The 22,119-nt window shown below is 34.6% G+C and overlaps 1 protein-coding gene across 1 annotated transcript in view; it reads right to left on the reverse strand.

Moving 5' to 3' along the window:
• NBEA (neurobeachin) overlaps positions 1-22,119 on the reverse strand; it is a 649,896-nt gene that overhangs the window by 376,422 nt on the left and 251,355 nt on the right. The window contains exons 31-32 of the mRNA XM_061133617.1: positions 12,751-12,905; positions 10,392-10,518 (exon numbers count right to left, since the gene is read on the reverse strand). Of these exons, the coding sequence (XP_060989600.1) occupies positions 10,392-10,518; positions 12,751-12,905 (282 nt within the window). The remainder of the gene's footprint in view (positions 1-10,391; positions 10,519-12,750; positions 12,906-22,119) is intronic.

The following is a 22,119-nucleotide window of genomic DNA, read 5'->3' on the forward strand; positions in this document are numbered from 1 at the left end:
TGGCCTTATATAAGCACTCTGATATTCTTGAAAGCACCTTGAGTAGGATATGTAAAAATAAAAACATGGATAAAGAAAATAATTCTGCTGAAAAAATAAATTCTGCTCAATAACTCTGCTCAAATAAATAATTTGGTTATATCTAAATCTCTCTCTTAGAAGTAAGTACTTTAGAGTAAGAGTGCTTGGATTGGAAGGTTGACTCCATGTATGCTACCCAGGTAACCCTGAGACATCAAGCTTTCTACATCTGCAAAATGAATATGATAACTCTACTTACCCAATGAGAGTTAATGAGTTAAGGCATGTGAAGTGCACAAAAAAGAACCTGACATACAGTGAGAGGTCAACAATGATATAGCTCTTCTAACTGTTACTTGGAATAAAGCACACCTATACTTACTCAGACAAAACGTGACTCATATATTTGAACCAAAACAAAATCAATATAGTAACCTTAGATAAGCACACACTCTTCTACATGGATGACATGTACAGTAAGGAATTAAACAATACTTCACAATAATAAGAGTTCTTCCACAGTGCTAAGTAATATTTTTGTTATATATGAGGAAACCATAAATGACAAAAAATTAATCACAAAAATGTGCAGCATATGATTAACATTTAAAACAAAACTATTTTTTAAGTGAATAAAGAGGAATTATGGAATAATATAGAATAATAATAATAATAATAATATCCTATATAAAATAGGATAACATAGAATTATATAGTAAAGGATACTTTCTTTCCTAACTTGAAATCAGCATGATCTGAACTCTCTGTGTACACAAAGCCTCACCATTAGCACTGCAATTTAACTTTGCCTCCTCTTATATGGGTCAACAGCTTTACATAAATAAGAACTCAGGTTTAATAACTTCAAGAGAATATCCTGGAGGAACATTTTTAGGCAAGAAAAAAGGAAATGGTGGGGCTTTGCTAAAGATAAAGAGCTTTCAATATTTGCCCCTACTCTGTTACTCCAGGAGCAAATACCTACATTAGGGCAAGGGTTCTCAATTTCTCAATTTTTATTTAGTGTATTGCAGAAACATCACTAAGAATGGAAGTCGTCTTTCTTTAAAAAAAAAAAGAAAGGAAAAAAAGCACAGAAAGAAATGAAAGATACTGAATATTATCTTCAAAGAATTAAAAGAAAATAGTCGCCAACCTAGAATCTGTTCTGGTTCAAAATATCTTTCAAAAATAGAGGTGAATTTCAAATGTTTCTAGTTAAAAAAAAAAACTGAAAGAATTCATGAGTGGTAGGCCTACACTAAATGAAACAAAAGGAGTATTCTACAGGAAGAAAGAAAATGATAGCACACAGAAGTCAGACATTCAAAAAAAAATGATGAGCAAAAATAAACATAAACATTTGGGTAAATATAAATACATGTTGACCAATAAGACAGTAAGTGTATTCTCTTGAGGCATTTAAAATTTAACATGCACACACACAGGCATATATATGCATAAATGTGGTTACAAAATTTGGACTAAATGAAGTTAAGCTATACTGAGGTCCATGCATTGCCTGGGAGGAGGACTTAGATAATCAAGAATTAATGTTCCAATCTGGAGGATAAGCACTTAAAACACTGTTTCTCAAAGTGTATTCTCAGAGTCAGCAGCACCAAGATCACTTAGTGTAATGGATAATTTTATGTGTCACCTTGACTGGACAACAGGGTGGCCAGATGTTTGACTAAATATTATTCTGGGTAAGGTCTGTTAGAGTATTTCTGGATTAGATGACAATTTGAATGGGTATACTGAGTAAAGCAGATTGTCCTCCCTAATATGCCTGTGCCTCATTCATTCAATTGAATATGTAAATAGAACAAAAGGCTGGATAAGAGGAAACCCCCTTCTACCTGATAGCTTGTCTTTGCTGGCCTTCAGACTCAACTGAAACATCAACTCTTCTGGGGTTTTGAGCCTCTCAGCTTTCAGACTGGAACTTATACTATCAGGCCTTTAGACTTGAATTAGAACTACATATCGGCTCAGCAATGTGTTTTAATAAGCCTCCTATCTAACTGTTGCATACTGATGCTTAAGATCCATTGCACTAAGCAAAAGAAATCAGGTATAAACTCAACCTACAGTTTCTTGTTACTTCTCTATAGTGAACATTTCTTAATGACAATATGAATAAAACTGATTAATCACTGCCAAGACTTGGAAGGAAGGAAAGCAGAAAGCAAACTCATAATAAATATTAAGAATAAAAAGGAAGGACTTCCCTACAGACTACATGAATGTTAAAATAATAACAACAGAATATTGTGAATTACAGTATAACAATAGAATCTACCAAAAGTCACACAAGACAAAAATAGAAAATCTGGGGATAACTGTAAAAATTTAATTTATAAACTTTTCCTCAAAAGGAAATCTAGAATCAGACAACTTCGTTTTTGAACTCTACCAAATATTTTAGGAATAAAAAAAACAAACAAAACAAGACAAATTAAAAAAAAATCATATGCAACCTCTTCAAAAGAAAACAGCCTAGATGCCCATCAGCAGACGAATGGATAAGGAGGCTGTGGTACATATACACCATGGAATATTACTCAGCCATTAAAAAGAATTCATTTGAATCAGTTCTAATGAGATGGATGAAACTGGAGCCCATTAGACAGCGTGAAGCAAGCCAGAAAGATAAAGAACATTACAGCATACTAACACATATATATGGAATTTAGAAAGATGGTAATGATAACCCTATTTGCAAAACAGAAAAAGAGACACAGATGTACAGAATAGACTTTTGGACTCTGTGGGAGAAGGCGAGGGTGGGATGTTTCAAGAGAACAGCATGTATATTATCTATAGTGAAGCAGATCACCAGCCTAGGTGGGATGCATGAGACAAGTGCTCGGGCCTGGTGCACTGGGAAGACCCAGAGGAATCGGGTGGAGAGGGAGGTGGGGGGGGGATCGGGATGGGGAATACATGTAACTCCATGGCTGATTCATGTCAATGTATGACAAAACCCACTGCAATGTTGTGAAGTAATTAGCCTCCAACTAATAAAAATAAATGAAAAAAAGAAAAAAAGAAAAAAAAAAAGAAAACAGCTGTATATAACATAAAAGATTGGGTTTCTTTTAGAAAGTAAAGGTTTGTTTAACATTTTTTAAATTAAAAGTCATTATAATAGACCACATTAACAGAAAAAGGAGGAAAATCACATGGTCATCTCCATTACTCCCCTCCAAAAAGAGAAAACATGTAACACTAATAGTGATGGTAACTCAGTTAATTATAAACACAAGAGAATTATTATATTTGATTAAAAGTTTCTTTAGTAAATAGGAAACATCATAATTAATGATGACATATTCAAAACTTTTCATTTGAGGTGAATAAAAGAATGCCTGTTCTAGTCACTTCTATAGACAACTGTACTGGAGGTACTAGGTGATACTAAAAATAAGGAAAAAGAAATAAAAATGTGTAAGGATTTGTGTAATGGGGAATAAAACTGTTAATATTCAAAGATCAAATGACTGTACATATATGCTTATTTAGAGATAATAATGGATAAACTAGAAAAAAATGAAGGTTTCATGATATTAACCCAATATATTGAAACAAATTATATATACTGGAAAACAGTTAAAATGAAATTTATACAATAAACAAATTTACATTAAAAATATCAAATTCCACTTTTCACCTTAAAGGGGTTAAAGCAGTCTACAATTACCTCTCATGCTAACAACTAGAAAATTTTACAAAATGCAGAGAACAACTATTTTCATACAAAATGCAGGGTATGAGACCATAAACCCTGAGGAAAAAGAAACAAATGACATGAGTCCCACCATCACTCAGATTTTCTACATGGAGGTATTTCAACAAGACTAAAACTGTAGTTCAAGGACAACAGAATATACAGGACATAGCACCCACGAGGAAGGTGCCATGGAGAGAACAGTAATCTTTGGCTGAATAACAGTCTTGGTGTGTGATGTCTGAAAGCTCCCAACATTAGAAAAGAACAACTTAGAAAGAACAATTATGGAAGAGTCATAGCAGACATCTGCATCCCACACAGGGCCTAGAGACTTCGGTAGGCACACTGAGCATTCTGGAGAAATCCAGCATACTTTCTAAGTGTGGCAAAATTAGTCCAAGGATAAAGGCCATCCTAGATATGGAAGGACAGTTTTTTGAACAAATAGTGCGACACAAACTGGACACCTGGACATAGATCTCACCTCTTACATAAAAATCAGCTCAAAATGGGACCCCGACTTAAAACTAAAACTGTTACTTAAACCACAGAACTTTATAGAATCTTTGGGAAAAAATCTCGGGACTTCGGGTGAGATGAAGATTTCTTAGACAGGACACCATGATAAACTACATTATAATGAAAATTCAAAAAAAAAAATTCAGTTTTCCTCTGCTACAAAGAACATAAAAATAAGCTATAGTCTGAGAGCAAATACTTGGAAACAACATTTCTGAAAATGGACTTGTACCAAGAATACTGAATGCACAAGACCCAAAAGCGAAAAAGCAATCTAATTATAAAATGGGCAAAAGACATAAAAAGACATTTCACTGAAAAGGACATACTAATAGCAAATAAGCACACAAAAATATGTTCAGAATCATCCATTAGGAAAATTCAAATTAAGACCACAATGAGATATCCCTATATACCTACCAAAATGGCCTACAGAAAAAAAAAAAAAAAAAAAAGACAAAACCAAATGCTGATAAAAATGAGGAGAAACTGGACTATTCATACATTGCTTGTGGGAGTTTTTTAATAAACCTGAATAGGTACTTACCATATTAGCCCAGTAACCTCACTCTTGGGCACTAATCCCAGAGAAATGAAAACATATGTTCACATAAAAATAAAAAGGTTTATTGTAGCCCTTTTTTTTTGGTACTAGCTCAAAACTGGAAAAAATCCCAAATGTTCTTTAGAGGATGAATGGTTAAACAGACTGTCATACATCCATATCATGAAATATTACTCAGAAATTCAAAAGAAACAACCCATTAAAATACAATGACACCTGCATGGCTCTCATGACATTACACTGAAAAAGGTCAATCTTTAAATTCATTTTGGAAACACTTATGAGTCAAAGAAGAAATCATAGAGAAACTTAGAAAAAATACTGAATGAAAATTAAAACAACATTAAATTTGTAAATATAGCTAAAACAATGCCTAGTGGAAGTGTTATAGCTTTAAATCCTTATAAAAGAAAAGAAGAAATCTAAAACTAAAGAACTAAGCAAGGGTTTGGCAAGTATTTTGTACAGAGGATAAGATACAAAATATTTTAAGATTTTAGGCAATGTTATCTCTGTTGCAACTATTTGACTCTGCCATTGTACTGTGAAAGCAGTCACAGGCAATAAATAAACAAATGATGCTACTGTATTCCAATAAAAGTGTATAAAAGATATTATGGCAGGCAGATTTGGGCCCTGGGTGGTAGTTTATAGACTCCTGATCTACCATGCACCTTAAGACTCTAGAAAAACAAAATTAAGCAAACCTGAAATAACTAAAAGGAAATTTTAAAAAAGTAGAATATGATATAATTAAAACAGAAAAAGAAGTAATGAATCAAATACCTACTTTCTGGAGGGAAGTTACAGTATTGAAAAAATCAATGGTACTCTACTAATGCTAAAATGAGAAAAGGCATAAAATATTAATAACAAATTCAAAGATGAAAGAGGAAACATCATTAGAGAGTTCCTACAAGTATTTCAAAATAATAAAATTATGAAAAACTTTATGACAATAAATCTAACAAAGTAGATAAAATGGCTGAATTTTGGTCACAAATGACCAAAACTGATGCAAAATGAAAATAGAAAATCTGAATAGTCATCTAACCACTGAAAGAGTTTAATCTGTAAAACATCCTCAGTAAAAAAAAAAAAAAAAAAAAATTCCAGAGATTGCTTCACTGGTGAAATCTCAAACATCTAATAATAAATAACATTAAAGCTACAAGTAGTTGCAAAGACAAGATGGTCGATCTGAATGCGGAGTTCCAAAGGATAGCAAGGAGAGAAAAGAAAGCCTTCTTAAGTGATCAATGCAAAGAAAGAAGAAAACAATAGGATGGGAAAGACTAGTGATCGCCAAGAAAATTAGAGATACCAAGGGAACATTTCATGTAAAGATGAGCACAATAAAGGACAGAAATTGTATGGACCTAACAGAAGCAGAAGATTTTAAGAAGAGGTGGCAAGAATATACAGAAGAACTATACCAAAAAGATCTTCATGACCCAGATAACCACCAAGCTGTGATCACTCACCTAGAGCTAGACATTCTGAAATGTGAAGTCAAGTGGGCCTTAGGAAACATCACTACAAACAAAGCTCATGGAGGTGATGCAATTCCAGCTGAGTTATTTTAAATTCTAAAAGATGACGCTGTGAAAGTGCTGCACGTAATATGCCAGCAAATTTGGAAAACTCAGCAGTGGCCACAGGACTGGAAAAGGTCAAACCATTCCAATCCCAAAGAAAGGCAATGTCAAAGAATGCTCAAACTACCCCACAATTGCACTCATCTCACATGCCAACAAAGTAATGCTCCAAATTCTTCAAGCTAGGCTGCAACAGTATGTGAACCAAGAACTTCCAGATGTTCAGCTGTATTTAGAAAAGGCAGAGGAACCAGAGATCAAATAGCTAACATCCTTTGAATCAGAGAAAAAGCTAGGGAATTAAGAAAAATATCTACTTTTGCTTCATTGACTATGCTAAAGCCTTTGACTGTGTGGATCACAACAAACTGTGGAAGATTCTTAAAGAGACGGGAATACAAGACTACCTTACCTGCCTCCTGAGAAATCTGTATGCACGGCACGAAGCAACAGTTACAACCAGACATGGAACAATGGACTGGTTCCAAATCAGGAAAGGAATATGTCAAGGCTGTATATTGTCACCCTGCTTATTTAACTTAAATGCAGACTACATCATGTGAAATGCCAGGCTGGATGAAGCACAAGCTGGAATCAAGATTGCCGGGAGAAATATCAATGACCTCAGATATGCAGATGACACCACCCTTATGGCAGAAAGTGAAGAGGAGCTAAAGAACTTCTTGATGAAAGTAAAAGAAGAGACAGAAAAACCTGGTTTAGAACTCAACATTCAAAAAACTAAGATCATGGCATCTGGTCCCATCACTTCATGGTAAATAGATGGGGAAACAATGGAAACAGTGAGAGACTTTATTTTCTTGGGCTTCAAAATCACTACAGATGGTGACTGTAGCCATGATATTAAAAGACACTTGCCCCTTGAAAGTAAAGCTTTGACCAACCTAGAGAGCATATTAAAAAGCAGAGACATTACTTTGCCAACAAAGTTCCATCTAGTCAATTGGAAATTTGTTCTTTTAAACTAAAGAAATGGAAGGAAAAGAAGCTACTTATAGTTTGGAAATAACAACACTAAAAGAGATCTATAGATGATATATAACACTATTTGCCATGGACCTATACATTCCATTCCTTATTATAATTCCAGCAAACTGATTTTAATATGGATATTATCAGTTCAGTTCAGTTGCTCAATTGTATCTGACTCTGCGACCCCAGTTCAAAAGCATCAATTCTTCTGCGCTCAGCTTTCTTTATAATTCAACTCTCACATCCATACATGACCACTGGAAAAACCATAGCCTTGACTAGATGGACCTTTGTTGGCAAAGTAATGTCTGTGCTTTTTAATATGCTATCTAGGTTGGTCATAGCTTTCCTTCCAAGGAGTAAGCGTCTTTTAATTTCATGGCTGCAATCACCATCTGCAGTGATTATGGAGCCCAGAAAAATAAAGTCAGCCACTGTTTCCCCATCTATTTGCCATGAAGTGATATTGATATACTGAATCTAAAATTTAAATGGAAATGCACAGCATCAACAGTAGTCTAGCCTTCCTTGGAATAAAAAGGACAGGATGGGAAAACAATATTTACCCAGATACTTATCTTTCTTAAACCTAAAGCTAATTATGATAGCATGTCACAAGGATAGACAGACAAACTTGGTAGAATGGAGTGCCAAAGCAGAATCCATTACATAGGAACACGATTTATGACAAAAGTGGCATAGCAAAGGAGATAGGAGAGTTTCTCAAATAAATGGTCCTGGGTCATCTTAACATCCATATCACTTCTGCTTCATAAAATTCACAAAACTCAGTTCCAGATGAACTATGCGTCTCAATATAAAGAGCAAAAATAAAGCAGCCAGAGGATGAGTTGGGGAAAATTCAGGCAAAGATCTTATCTACAACACAGAAAGTATGAAAACCCAAAAAACTTGATAAATTGAGTTTCATAAAATTTACAGCCTCTTTTGATGAAAACAGATTCCATAGATGATATGAAAAGCCACAGAATGGGAGAAGGTATATACATAAAACATATAACCATCAAAGGGTTCATTTTCAAAATGCATAAGGAGAAAAGCCTTTACAAATTAAGGAGAAGACAACTCAATGTTTTAAAATGAGTAAGAGATTTTAACAGAGAAATCACAAAAGAGGAAAACCAAAGGACCAATAAATATTGGTCCCTTTGTCCATGCCAAAAAGTCCAATCAAGGAATTTACAGTTAAGAATTCTTAAGAATGTTTAAGTATGTAATTAGTTGTTTTGATATTTTAGATAGTTATTACATAACTATCTAAGATAGTTAAGAATTACATAAGATATTACAATATATGATATTACATAAGCTTTTATAATATATAAGAAGATGCCCAACCTCATTAAGTACCAGAAAAATACAAACAGAAAATACAATGGAATGCCACCGACTCAATGGACATGAATTTGAACAAACTCCAGGAGACAGCAGAGGACAAAGGAGCCTGGTGAACTGTAGTCTAAGAGTCAGACACAACTTACTGACTGAACAACCACCACCACTATACTTCTACCAAAATGGCTAAAATGGAAAAATGACAGTAAGTAAGTATTGTCACAGATGTAACAAATTAGGCACTCTCGTAAGGTGCTAATTGAGTTTAGTAAACTTGCATCAACAACTCTGGAAAACATTTGGCTTTATCCAGTAAAACTGAACATACACATATGAACCAGCAATTCCACTCAGTTATTTACCCAACATATGCATACAAATGTGTAGTATACCTAATGCACAAACACCATTGTTATGTAAAAAAGTAGCATTACTTGTTAATAGTGCAAACCTGGAAAATTCCAAATGCCCATCATCAGTAAAACAGATTAATAAATTGTAGTATACACCACTAAGGAATAAACATGAACAAAACTATTGCTACATGCAATACAGATAAAATCTCAGAAACATAATGCTGAACAGAAGCCAGAGACAAAAAGAACCCATACTGTGCAATTCCATTCATATAAAATTCAAAAAAGACAAAATTAATCCAGTTTTAAGTCAGTGATGGATTGGAAGAAGAGCAAGAACAGAGTCAGAAAAAGGCACACAAGATGGGGGCTTTGAGCTACTTGTAATACTCTGTTTCTTGCCTTGAGTGGTGGTAACACAACATCATGCTTTCATTGAGCTTTTATATTCTGTATTTATGCGATACTTCAATTAAGAACATGAATAAATGTGTGTGTGTGTGTGTGCAATTTAACACCAAGCATGTGGGCCAATCTCTTCTAGGAATGTTCTTTGATGTATGCATGCTAAGTTGCTTCAGTTGTGTCCGACTCTTTGCAACTCCATGGACTGTAGCCCACCAGGCTCCTCTGTCCATGAGATTCTCCAGGCCAGAATACTGGGGTGGGTTGCCATTTTCTCCTCCAGGGGATCTTCCCAACCCAGGGATCAAACCTGAGTCTCCCATGGCTCCTGCATTGCAGGTGATTCTTTACCACTGAGCCACCAGGGAAGCCCATGTTGTTTGATATGTTACTACAAATCATTTTTATCTATTTATCAAGATACAAAAGATAATGTTTGGTGGTTCTACCTCCAGTTATATATGTTACATATAACTCCATTCTGAAAGTCTATATTTTAAACTCACCACCCCACCAAAGAGGTCCAATTTTATCATGGTGCCACATGTGCATGTTTCTACCTTACATGAAACTGTAACAAGTGCTATATAACAGTGGATTATAAATTCAGAAAAGAGATCTTGAAAACCATTCAAGACTTTTCAGGTTAGACTCTGAAATATAATACATGATTTTTACATAATGAATAACTATCTAAACTATCAAAACAATGAAATACACACTTAAACATTCTTAAGAATTCTTAACTGTATCTTTAAACTTAATGAATACTATGTTTCACTCTTTTTGAGCTGCAAGGAATGGAGTGAAATGAGTGAAAAGAAACAATTAGTTATGTATACCTCATGTTTTCAGCTGAATCTTCTGGCATTGGAGCAACAGTTTGCACAGCTGGAAGGTTTTTGCTGGTAGCACCATTCACAAAACTAGAAGACGAGGAAGAAGACGAAGACCCCGAATCCACGGCACCTGTTCCCAAAATAATAGTTTTTAGCCTTGAATACAAACTTATTGAACAAAATAATTTTCATTACATCATTACTGAGTTTGAAAAAAAAAATTCATCTGAATTTCAAAATAGAATTAGGCCATTAAAAAAATCATCTGGCCAAAGGTACATTAATAACTATAATTATTAAAAATAGCTATTGCATTGAAACAGTTTATTTACTTATATTATGCTAACAAAACTACAGATTACAAATGGGGCATAAATAAAAGACATCAACAAATGAAAACAATTTTAGATAAAATGAGGTTGATAAAACAAAGCAAATTTAGATGTGAAAATATTATCTGCTTTTTTAGTGCTATGTTGTTATACTTTTAGTTTTCATCATTTAAGATATAATTAGCAATAAACTGTCTCAACATAAATTTGTGGCTCTGCAGCATCAATGCTTATTTTAATAATATGGTAGCTTAAGAAGGGCTATAATAAGTATATTTGTACCCAATTTTAAAATAATGAGTTTCCTCAACGATATGAAGATGCCATTTTAGAACAGATTTTCCTATACTACACCATGTAAGTATATTAAATAGCCTGGAGTTGAGGGACATCTAGTGTTCCTAAATGTTACCTTATCTTTATTGTATCTTACACTAATACACATAAAACTTGGATTTCACAACAACACTTACACAGCATGTTTATGCCAAAATTTAAACTAGTTTTGGGTCCAGTTTAGATGCTGACCCTCAGTTTATTTGTGTGTGTGTTTTTGTGTATCTGTACATACGTATTTCTAAGGAGGATATTCATTGCCTACATTTTTATTGTAATATATGTTTTATACTATCACTAGACCTCGGGCTATCATCACTTTCTAATCTATTATTAATTCATAGAATAGAAATTCAAGGAAAATATCATACCTTGTTTCAAATAAAGATAAAAAAGAAATTATTTGCTTTTTACTCTTAAAAGTAAGAATTTAGTCCATAAACACCAAATGCAGATTTTTTTTTTTTTCTACTACATTGGCTTTTTTAAAAGTTATTAACACTTTTCTGAGTTTACATTTTGGTAAAAGGAAAACATTTTTATTCCTTCTTCTAGAAAGCAGAATGAGTATAAAAAGTAAGACCATAAACTAGATAGGAAAAAAAACTTTATATAAGAAGTCTTCAAACAAGTCAGATATAAATACTTGTTTTAAAATGTATAAATCAAAAATGTTTTGTTCTTTAACACAATGCCATTAATAATGTTTATTTGCTAACATAAATATGCTTCATAGAGTACATTCTACTTACTACAACCCCATAAATGTGCTGTTCATGATGTGTCAGGACTCAGGTGGTATGATAAACAAGATAAATACAGAAAGCACAAAGAGCTATGAAATTAATAAAAATGGGAATAATCTAAGTAATGATAATAGATGGAAAAGTTCAAGGCTATACAGTTTGGAGAAGAGAAGGCTACTATAGTCAGGGAAGGAAAGTCAGGGATCATCTTGCGTTGTGTAAATACCTAAAATGGAATCACAAAGATTTGGGTAAGGATTTATTTAGCTAATAATCAACAGGAACATTTCTGGAAATTTACAAAAAAAGAAAAAAGTTATTTTAGGCAGGCTTTTAAAATCTGTAGTGATTTGGAATTTTTCTGTTTCTAGAATTTTTAGGAAAATGTTGGACAATGAATGGATATAATTGTAATCTAAGTATATAAATTAATACAATGTCAAACAATGGTTCTTATTCACATGCACTTTTTGTTAAGTTGAGGCTCTTGCATATCGTCAAGGTTCTTAGGGGAGCTTTGTGAAAAGTATATATTAGGTTTCAACCAGAAAATGTCTCTAAATCCATTTGCTGGCACTAATATATATAATATATTTTGATATTCTTGATACAGTTTACTAATTTTTACATATCAAATGTCAGTGTTCAAATTATCTTTTGGCTTTGCTCCCCAAATATCCTTCAGCAATCTGAGGTCACTATGAAAGTAAACAGCATCTTGTTTTGAGAAGACTCAAAACAAAACCCATAGTGTTCTCAAAAGTGTCTAAAAAGTTTACCCTAGAATTTCAAAATCTGAAAACATGAAGAATAATCTTCTTAAAGATTAAGATAATCTTAAAATGATCACAGTATTTTAATTTTTAAGATCAAATAAGCAGAAAAAATGAAGATACAGAAAACAGAAAGAAAAAGATGAAGTATCACAAAAATAGATAAGGACAATACCTGTTGTATTAATCATACTTTTTGGTGTAGCTCCAGTGGCAGCGAATATATTGGAGGTGCTGCCTGCTGGCAGTCCACTTCCAGCAGCTGTGGCTCCTACAGTGGTCACAGCTAAGCTGCCCGGGGGTGGCTTCTTAACAGGGACCACAACACTCCTGCAAAGCAGTGATGAAAACAACACAATGGCTAAGATGCATTCTAATCTTGCATTGGCAGACACATGTGATCAACATCAAATTATCTTTTAGAAAACATTTTTTTCATGTGGACCATTTTTAAAGTCTTTACTGAATGTGTTATAATATTCCTTCTGTTTTACATTTTGGTTTATGAGATCTTAGCTTCCTGAACAGGGATTGAACCTGCACCCCCTGCATTTGAAGGTGAAGTCTCAATCACTGGACCACCAGGGAAGTCCTATCATCAAATTTTCTCCTCTTTCTTTTTCCTTTTTCTGACTGCAACTTCATTGGTGAAAAGAATATAGACATTAAGGATATACTGTAAAGTGTTAACTATTATCATTTATTTGGCAAATATTTACGTAGAATGTAGAATCTGGACACCTTTTTAAAAGATGACATGTGGTCTATAATCACAACCCTGGGAAAATGTGAAAAAGGTGTGCTCTAGTTAGAATATTTTTCATATATGCACATAGGGATTTTTTGTAAATATACACATACAAAGTGTCCATCGTATCTCTATTACATTCTAAATGTGGAAAATAGTCATAAAAACATTTGAAAGCCAAATTCTGAACTTTTTCACAGTAGAACTAAACATTAAGGCAAGGAATATGGAATAACAAAGTGGTTCAGTGGTAAGGAGTCTGCCTGCAATCCAGGTGACATGGGTTTTATCCCTGAGTTGGGAAGATCCCCTGGAGAAGGAAAAATACTCCAGTATTTTTGCCTGAGAAACCCCAAGGACAGAGGAGATCGTAAGGTTACTCATGAGGTCCCAAAAGAGTCATATACAACTTAAGAGACTAAACAACAACAAACAATACAATTAAACTTTATTTCCGTGAATAAAATTGAGTTGTTTTTCATAATAGGGATGCTATTACAATGAAAGAAAAATGAGAGGATACACCGGACATTTGGTAAAAGATCTTTTTAGATTTCAAACATTGACTTTGTGAGCTTAGAAGTTGAAAATGTTCTCATGTTTCTTTAGCATATTTAAATGAATTTTATTAGAAAAAATTCTGAACTTAACATTTGTGTTAACATTAAATAATAAATAGATGTGAACAGTCAATTTAAAAGATAAAGGAACTATTTCTTTAACATAATAAATATTTTTACTTTCTCTCAGTGAAGCTTCACCTTTCTCAAAGTTTACAGTACACCAACTCTATTTAATAAATCCTTTCAAGCATTACTCATTTATCTTGAAAGTAGATGTATGAGGTATTTTAAGTTCAAATATAATGCTTGAAAACAAGTGAATGTCAGCAAAAATATATCCAATCTAAATTAGGTCTTTTTAAAGTACTGTCTTTGAGATGTTATTTTATTTTTTGGCTGTACCAGGCCTTTAAATAGAGGCATGAGGGCTCTCAGTTGTGGCATGCGGGATCTAATTCCCTGACAAGGGATTGAACCCAGGCCTCCTACAAAGGGAGCATGGAGTCTTAACCACTGAACCATCAGGGAAGTCCCTAAAATAGACCTATTAAACTAGGTCTTTTAAATTGTAAAGAAAAATTTAATTTTCTCATTAAAAAGCTCTATTTAAAGGAAATTGTATCAATGACTCCTTGACAAGTCTATGGCTTAAACTTCTTTAATATCAATAATTTTTAAAAGAAAAATGACTTCATCAATGTAAAAAAATCTAAATTTATAAGGATTATCATTTTCAATTTCAGGGGCATTTAAAATATTTTTGTGACCATAGTAATTATAATGTTAGATAATTTTAACCTCTGCCCTCCCAAATTCTTCCATTAGCTCTTTCTGGATACTTTTTTCTTTTCTCCTTAATGGATGGAGTCAATTCATTAGACTCAACCTTTTACTTTCAACTACCCTATTAAATTTCCAAAAACACACACTGTGCTTTCAATCCCTTCATTGACCATTCCTGATCGAATACTTCACTTCACTGAGAGGTGGTGTGACATTATGGAGAGTGTACAGGATGTGGAGGTAGAAGATTAAGGCTTGAGAACTAAATCACTTCAAGCCATGTGGTATTAAATTTCAGTTTTTCAGTAAAAATGGCAAGGCAAATGTGACTTATTTCACATATACCTGTATAAATTAAATGAGACTGTATTTTAAAGAACCGTGTCAAATTAAGAGATGCCTTATAAATGTTAATAATTGTTACTACTTTCTAAAATGAAATAACTCTCTGCCTATAAGATAAGGTATTTATTCACAATGAAATACATAAAGATCAATAGAAAAGAAACCAAACTAACATTCTGGATTTATCATCAAAACTCTTCCCTAAACTTATAAACTATTTCATTGACTAGCTAGCAAGACAACAAAATTAACAATTCTTGATTTGAAAAGAAGTAAAACTATCATTTTTTCCCCTAAATCTCTCATTAGAATTCCTATGGATAAAATAAACTCAAACTGACTGATAGTGCTATGAGATGTATTTGTAAATGGTACAAAAAATATATATATATATTGCCAAAAGTTTCCTGATTAACTGATCATTACCAACTTCATACAAACTCTCTATAACAAGGCATCTTGTCAAGAACTGATGCTCCGAGATGTGTATTAAGAAAAATGAGTTATATGAATGAGGGAAAAGAGTTTCATCTCAACAACTTGCACTGATGGCTTGTAAATTAATGCAAACAACATTAAACGTCTTCCCACTAAAAGAAAACTTCTGAAAACATCTGATTTAATATTCAGTTCAGTTCAGTTCAGTTGCGTCCAACTCTTTGCGACCCCATGAATTGCAGCACGCCAGGCCTCCATGTCCATCACCAACTCCCAGAGTTTACTCAAACTCATGCCCATCGAGTCGGTGATACCATCCAATCATCTCATCCTCTGTCGGCCCCTTCTCCTCCTGCCCCCAATCCCTCCCAGCATCAGGGTCTTTTCCAATGAGTCAACTCTTCACATGAGGTGGCCAAAGTATTGGAGCTTCAGCTTCAGCATCAGTTCTTCCAATGAACACCCAGGACTGATCCCCTTTAGGATGGACTGGTTGGATCTCCTTGCAGTCCAAGGGACTCTCAAGAGTCTTCTCCAATATCACAGTTCAAAAGCATGAATTCTTCAGCACTCAGCTTTCTTTACAGTCCAACTCTCACATCCATGATCACTGGAAAAACCACAGCCTTGACTAGACGGACCTTTGTTGGCAAAGTAATGTCTCTGCTTTTTAATATGCTATCTAGGTTGGTCATAACTTTCCTTCCAAGGAGTAAGTGTCTTTTAATTTCATGGCTGCAATCACCATCTGCAGTGATTTTGGAGCCCCCCAAAAATAAAGTCTGACACTGTTTCCACTGTCTCCCCATCTACTTCCCATGATTTAATATTAGCTGACATTAAAGCCTCTAGACACTTCACTGACAGCAAACTCAGCAGTACGGTAGTTACTACGACATGGGATATAAATAGAGTACACAGTGACCAGAAGCCCAGTTTTTAATGTCACACAGCTATGAGTTAGAATTCTACCTCTAAGGTATCAAGCAAGTAAATTCTCTAAGTCCCATTCTCCATACCTTTAAAATGAGACTCATAATAGTTTGCACCTCATAAACTTGTTACAAAGATAAAATGATATACCATTAATATGTATCAAATGCTTAGCATTTTACCTGTAACACTGTAAGTGGTCCAGAAAGCTTAGCTGTCATTAGTACTACTATGGCTCTCAAATGACACCACTCTATGGCAGAGAGTGAAGAAGAACTAAAGAGTCTCTTGATGAAAGTAAAGAGGAGAGTGAAAAAGTTGGCTTAAAACTCAACATTAAGAAAACTAAGATCATGGCATCTGGTCCCATCACTTCATGGCAAATAGGTGGGGAAACAGTGGAAACAGTGAGAGAGTTTATTTTTGGGGGCTCCAAAATCACTGCAGATGGTGACTGCAGACATGAAATTAAAAGATACTTGCTCCTTGGAAGAAAACCTAGACAGCATATTACAAAGCAGAGACATTACTTTGCCAACAAAGGTCCACTTAGTCAAAGCTATGGTTTTTCCAGTAATCATAAATGGATGTGAGAGACTATTAAGAAAGCTGAGTGCTCGAAACTGTAATCAAAAATCTTCCAGCAAACAAAAGCCCAGGACCAGATGGCTTCACAGCTGAATTCTACCAAAAATTTAGAGAAGAGCTAACACCTACCTTACTCAAACTCTTCCAGAAAATTGCTGATGAAGGTAAGCTTCCAAACTCATTCTATGAGGCCACCATCACCCTAATTCCAAAATCAGACAAAGATGCCACAAAAAAAGAAAACTACAGGCCAATATCACTGATGAACATAGATGCAAAAATCCTTAACAAAATTCTAGCAAACAGAATCCAACAACATATTAAAAAAATCATACACCATGACCAAGTGGGCTTTATCCCAGGAATGTAAGGATTCTTTAATATCCGCAAATCAATCAATGTAATACACTACATTAACAAATTGAAAGATAAAAACCATATGATTATCTCAATAGATGCAGAGAAAGCCTTTGACAAAATTCAACACTCATTTATGATTAAAACTCTCCAAAAAGCAGGAATAGAAGTAACATACCTCAACATAATAAAAGCTATATATGACAAACCCACAGCAAGCATCACCCTCAATGGTGAAAAATTGAAAGCATTTCCCCTGAAATCAGGAACAAGACAAGGGTGCCCACTCTCACCACTACTATTCAACATAGTGTTGGAAGTTTTGGCCACAGCAATCAGAGCAGAAAAAGAAGTAAAAGGAATCCAGATAGGAAAAGAAGAAGTGAAACTCTCACTGTTTGCAGATGACATGATCCTCTACACAGAAAACCCTAAAGACTCTACCAGAAAATTACTAGAGCTAATCAATGAATATAGTAAAGTTGTAGGATATAAAACTAACACACAGAAATCCCTTGCATTCCTATATATTAACAATGAAAAAACAGAAAGAGAAATTAAGGAAACAATACCATTCACCATTGCAACAAAAAGAATAAAATACTTAGGAGTATATCTACCTAAAGAAACAAAAGACCTATACATAGAAAACTATAAAACACTGATGAAAGAAATCAAAGAGGACACAAACAGATGGAGAAACATACCGTGTTCATGGATTGGAAGAATCAATATTGTCAAAATGGCTATTCTACCCAAAGCAATCTATAGATTCAATGCAATCCCTATCAAGCTACCATCAGTATTTTTCACAGAACTAGACCACAGAATTTCACAATCTGTATGGAAATACAAAACACCTCGAATAGCCAAAGTAATCTTGAGAAAGAAGAATGGAACTGGAGGAATCAACCTGCCTGACTTCAGACTCTACTACAAAGCCACAGTCATCAAGACAGTATGGTACTGGCACAAAGACAGAAATATAGATCAATGGAACAGAATAGAAAGCCCAGAGATAAATCCACACACCTATGGACACCTTATCTTTGACAAAGGAGGCAAGGATATACAATGGAAAAAAGACAACCTCTTTAACAAGTGGTGCCGGGAAAACTGGTCAACCACTTGTAAAAGAATGAAACTAGAACACTTTCTAACACCATACACAAAAATAAACTCAAAATGGATTAAAGATCTAAATGTAAGACCAGAAACTATAAAACTCCTAGAGGAGAACATAGGCAAAACACTCTCCGACATAAATCACAGCAAGATCCTCTATGACCCACCTCCCAGAATATTGGAAATAAAAGCAAAACTAAACAAATGGGACCTAATGAAACTTAAAAGCTTTTGCACAACAAAGGAAACTATAAGCAAGGTGAAAAGACAGCCCTCAGATTGGGAGAAAATAATAGCAAATGAAGCAACAGACAAAGGATTAATCTCAAAAATATACAAGCAACTCCTGCAGCTCAATTCCAGAAAAATAAATGACCCAATCAAAAAATGGGCCAAAGAACTAAACAGACATTTCTCCAAAGAAGACATACAGATGGCTAACAAACACATGAAAAGATGCTCAACATCACTCATTATCAGAGAAATGCAAATCAAAACCACAATGAGGTACCATTACACGCCAGTCAGGATGGCTGCTATCCAAAAGTCTACAAGCAATAAATGCTGGAGAGGGTGTGGAGAAAAGGGAACCCTCTTACACTGTTGGTGGGAATGCAAACTAGTACAGCCGCTATGGAAAACACTGTGGAGATTTCTTAAAAAACTGGAAATAGAACTGCCATATGACCCAGCAATCCCACTTCTGGGCATACACACTGAGGAAACCAGATCTGAAAGAGACACGTGCACCCCAATGTTCATCGCAGCACTGTTTATAATAGCCAGGTCATGGAAGCAACCTAGATGCCCATCAGCAGATGAATGGATAAGGAAGCTGTGGTACATATACACCATGGACTATTACTCAGCCGTTAAAAAGAATTCATTTGAACCAGTCCTAATGAGATGGATGAAGCTGGAGCCCCTTATACAGAGTGAAGTAAGCCAGAAAGATAAAGAACATTACAGCATACTAACACATGTATATGGAATTTAGAAAGATGGTAACGATAACCCTATATGCAAAACAGAAAAAGAGACACAGAAATACAGAACAGACTTTTGAACTCTGTGGGAGAATGTGAGGGTGGGATATTTCAAAAGAACAGCATGTATACTATCTATGGTGAAACAGATCACCAGCCCAGGTGGGATGCATGAGACAAGTGCTCTGGCCTGGTGCACTGGGAAGACCCAGAGGAATCGGGTGGAGAGGGAGGTGGGAGTGGGGATCGGGATGGGGAATACGTGTAAATCCATGGCTGATTCATATCAATGTATGACAAAACCCACTGCAATGTTGTGAAGTAATTAGCCTCCAAGTATTAAAAAAAAAAAAAAAAAAAGAAAGCTGAGTGCTGAAGAACTGATGCTTTTGAACTGTGATGTTGGAGAAGACACTTGAGAGTCCCTTGGACTGCAAGAAGATGCAACCAGTCCATCCTAAAGGAGATCAATCCTGAATATTCTTTGGAAGGACTGATGCTGAAGCTGAAACTCTGATACTTTGGCCACTGATATGAAGAACTGACTCCTTTGAAAAGACCCTGATGCTGGGAAAGATTGAAGGTGGAAGAAGGGGGCAACAGAGGAGATGGTTGGATGGCATCACTGATGTGATGGACATGAGTCAACTCCAGGAGTTGGTGATGGACAGTGAAGCCTGGTGTGCTGTAGTCCACGGAGTTGGACACAACTGAGCTACTGAACTGAACTGATGGCTCTCAAAAGTGCTGATGCAATCTGGGTCTACCACAGCAACAGTATCTAGAGTGAAAGAAGCAATAATCCTGATATATTCTGTGCCTTTCAGACCTCATAAAATCCTATATGCAGTTTTAGACACCATATTTCAAGAATAACAACAAAAGCATCATGTTTATAAAAGAATAGTTAGAATGACAGTAGATCTAGAACACAGGTCGTGTCGGTCAAGAAAGACTGAGAGTCTAGAAAACTGCAGTGAAAAATCTTAAAGGTCTTAAAAAAAATCTTAAAGATCGCCATTAACTAGTTATGTGAATTTTATAAAAAGGATACTATTTTGTCTGCACAACTAAAGAACTGTCTTAAGTGTAAAGTGAAATATTGAAGATAAGAAATGGCTTTTAAATAGTGACTTAATAAGACAAGACTTATAATTGCTCATGGATTTTAAAACAGCTCCTTTCTTCTTTCCCCTTGCTCCCTCTTTTTTTTTTTTCATTTATTTTTATTAGTTGGAGGCTAATTACTTTACAATATTGTAGTGGTTTTTGCCATACATTGACATGAATCAGCCATGGATTTACATGTGTTCCCCATCCCTATCTCCCCTCCCGCCTCCCTCGCCATCACTTTCTCCCTCTTTTCTTTAACACTTATTGAACACTGAAAGGTTAAGGGAATACAATTACACTGACAAGTCAGGGGATACATAAGACAAGTTAAGACATAACCCATGCCTTAGAGATACTTGAAAAAAAAATACAAGAGACAAATAAATCAACTGTTCAACATATTTCAGTAACCTCTGATTAGAGTTAGGCACTGGAACTTTCAGAAACATAAAGGATGAACATTATCAGGGAAGAGTAAGCTGAATCAAAATGGATCAGTGGGAATAACCTAAGAAGAGAAAAGTTCAATAGCAAAAACTTCTTAAGGCAAAGAGAGCTGAAAAATCATAAAAGATTGAAGAACTATAAATAGATCATAGCTAGTGAAAGGTGAGGACTTTCTATTTCAAACTAAGAAGTTCACCTTTTATTGTGTAATAACAAGATATTATTTAGAAATCTTCATGAGATTTACATTTAGGAAAAACATTTCTAGCATAAATGTGGAAGGTCCATTTGGCAGGGCCACACCTGGAAAACAGTGAGGCCAGCTGAAGATAACAGAAGGGACACACTTCAGAGATGCCAAGAGCCTAAAGTGAGGTAATAGCTTTGAAAAAGGGCATGCTGAATCTTTTCTATGTTGAGGTCTTTTAACCAAGTAAATAGTCATCTGCTACTTTTTGAAACTAATTATAAAGCCATCTCATTTATTCCAGGATCTTCATACTTTATGGGACTTTATCTGGAAATAATGTATTATTTTCCATGTTGGGAAACTGAGTCCCAGAGAACCAAAGAGAATAGATAAGGGTCACACAACTAATCACAAAGAGACCCACTATTAAGAGCTATTTCTCCTAATTTCTATATTATTACTCTTTTTCTAATAAGTTTTACTGACGTTAGACATTTATCTTAGAAGAAAAAAATTAAACTATGAAGAAAAAATAATTATTTCTGATTTTAAGGTGATATTACAATTTACTGAAGCTCATTAGAAATTGCAAGTCTATCATTTTCATGATTAATTGCCACTCTGTAAAATATTTAGAATATCAGTAGAAAAGTAGGATGTATGATAAACAACTATTTCATTAATTAACCCTTTAAGGAGAGATGCCTTTTTCAACTCATTGAACTGTCTGTGGAAATGTCAGGAGAGAAAAAGGCAACAATATTGGGAAAATTAGAATACAACCATGCTGGGTCACAACTGCATCATCTGGCAGCTGGCCTTAAATACTATATCCAGGGCACTTGGAGCATAATAAAAGATGGGATTTCAGTAGCTCAATATTGTTGAAACTTTGAACTGTAATGGTTGGTAGAGTTTTAATCAATTT

This window comes from Dama dama, chromosome 30 (assembly GCF_033118175.1).
Source record: "Dama dama isolate Ldn47 chromosome 30, ASM3311817v1, whole genome shotgun sequence".
Classification (NCBI taxonomy): Eukaryota; Metazoa; Chordata; class Mammalia; order Artiodactyla; family Cervidae; genus Dama; species Dama dama.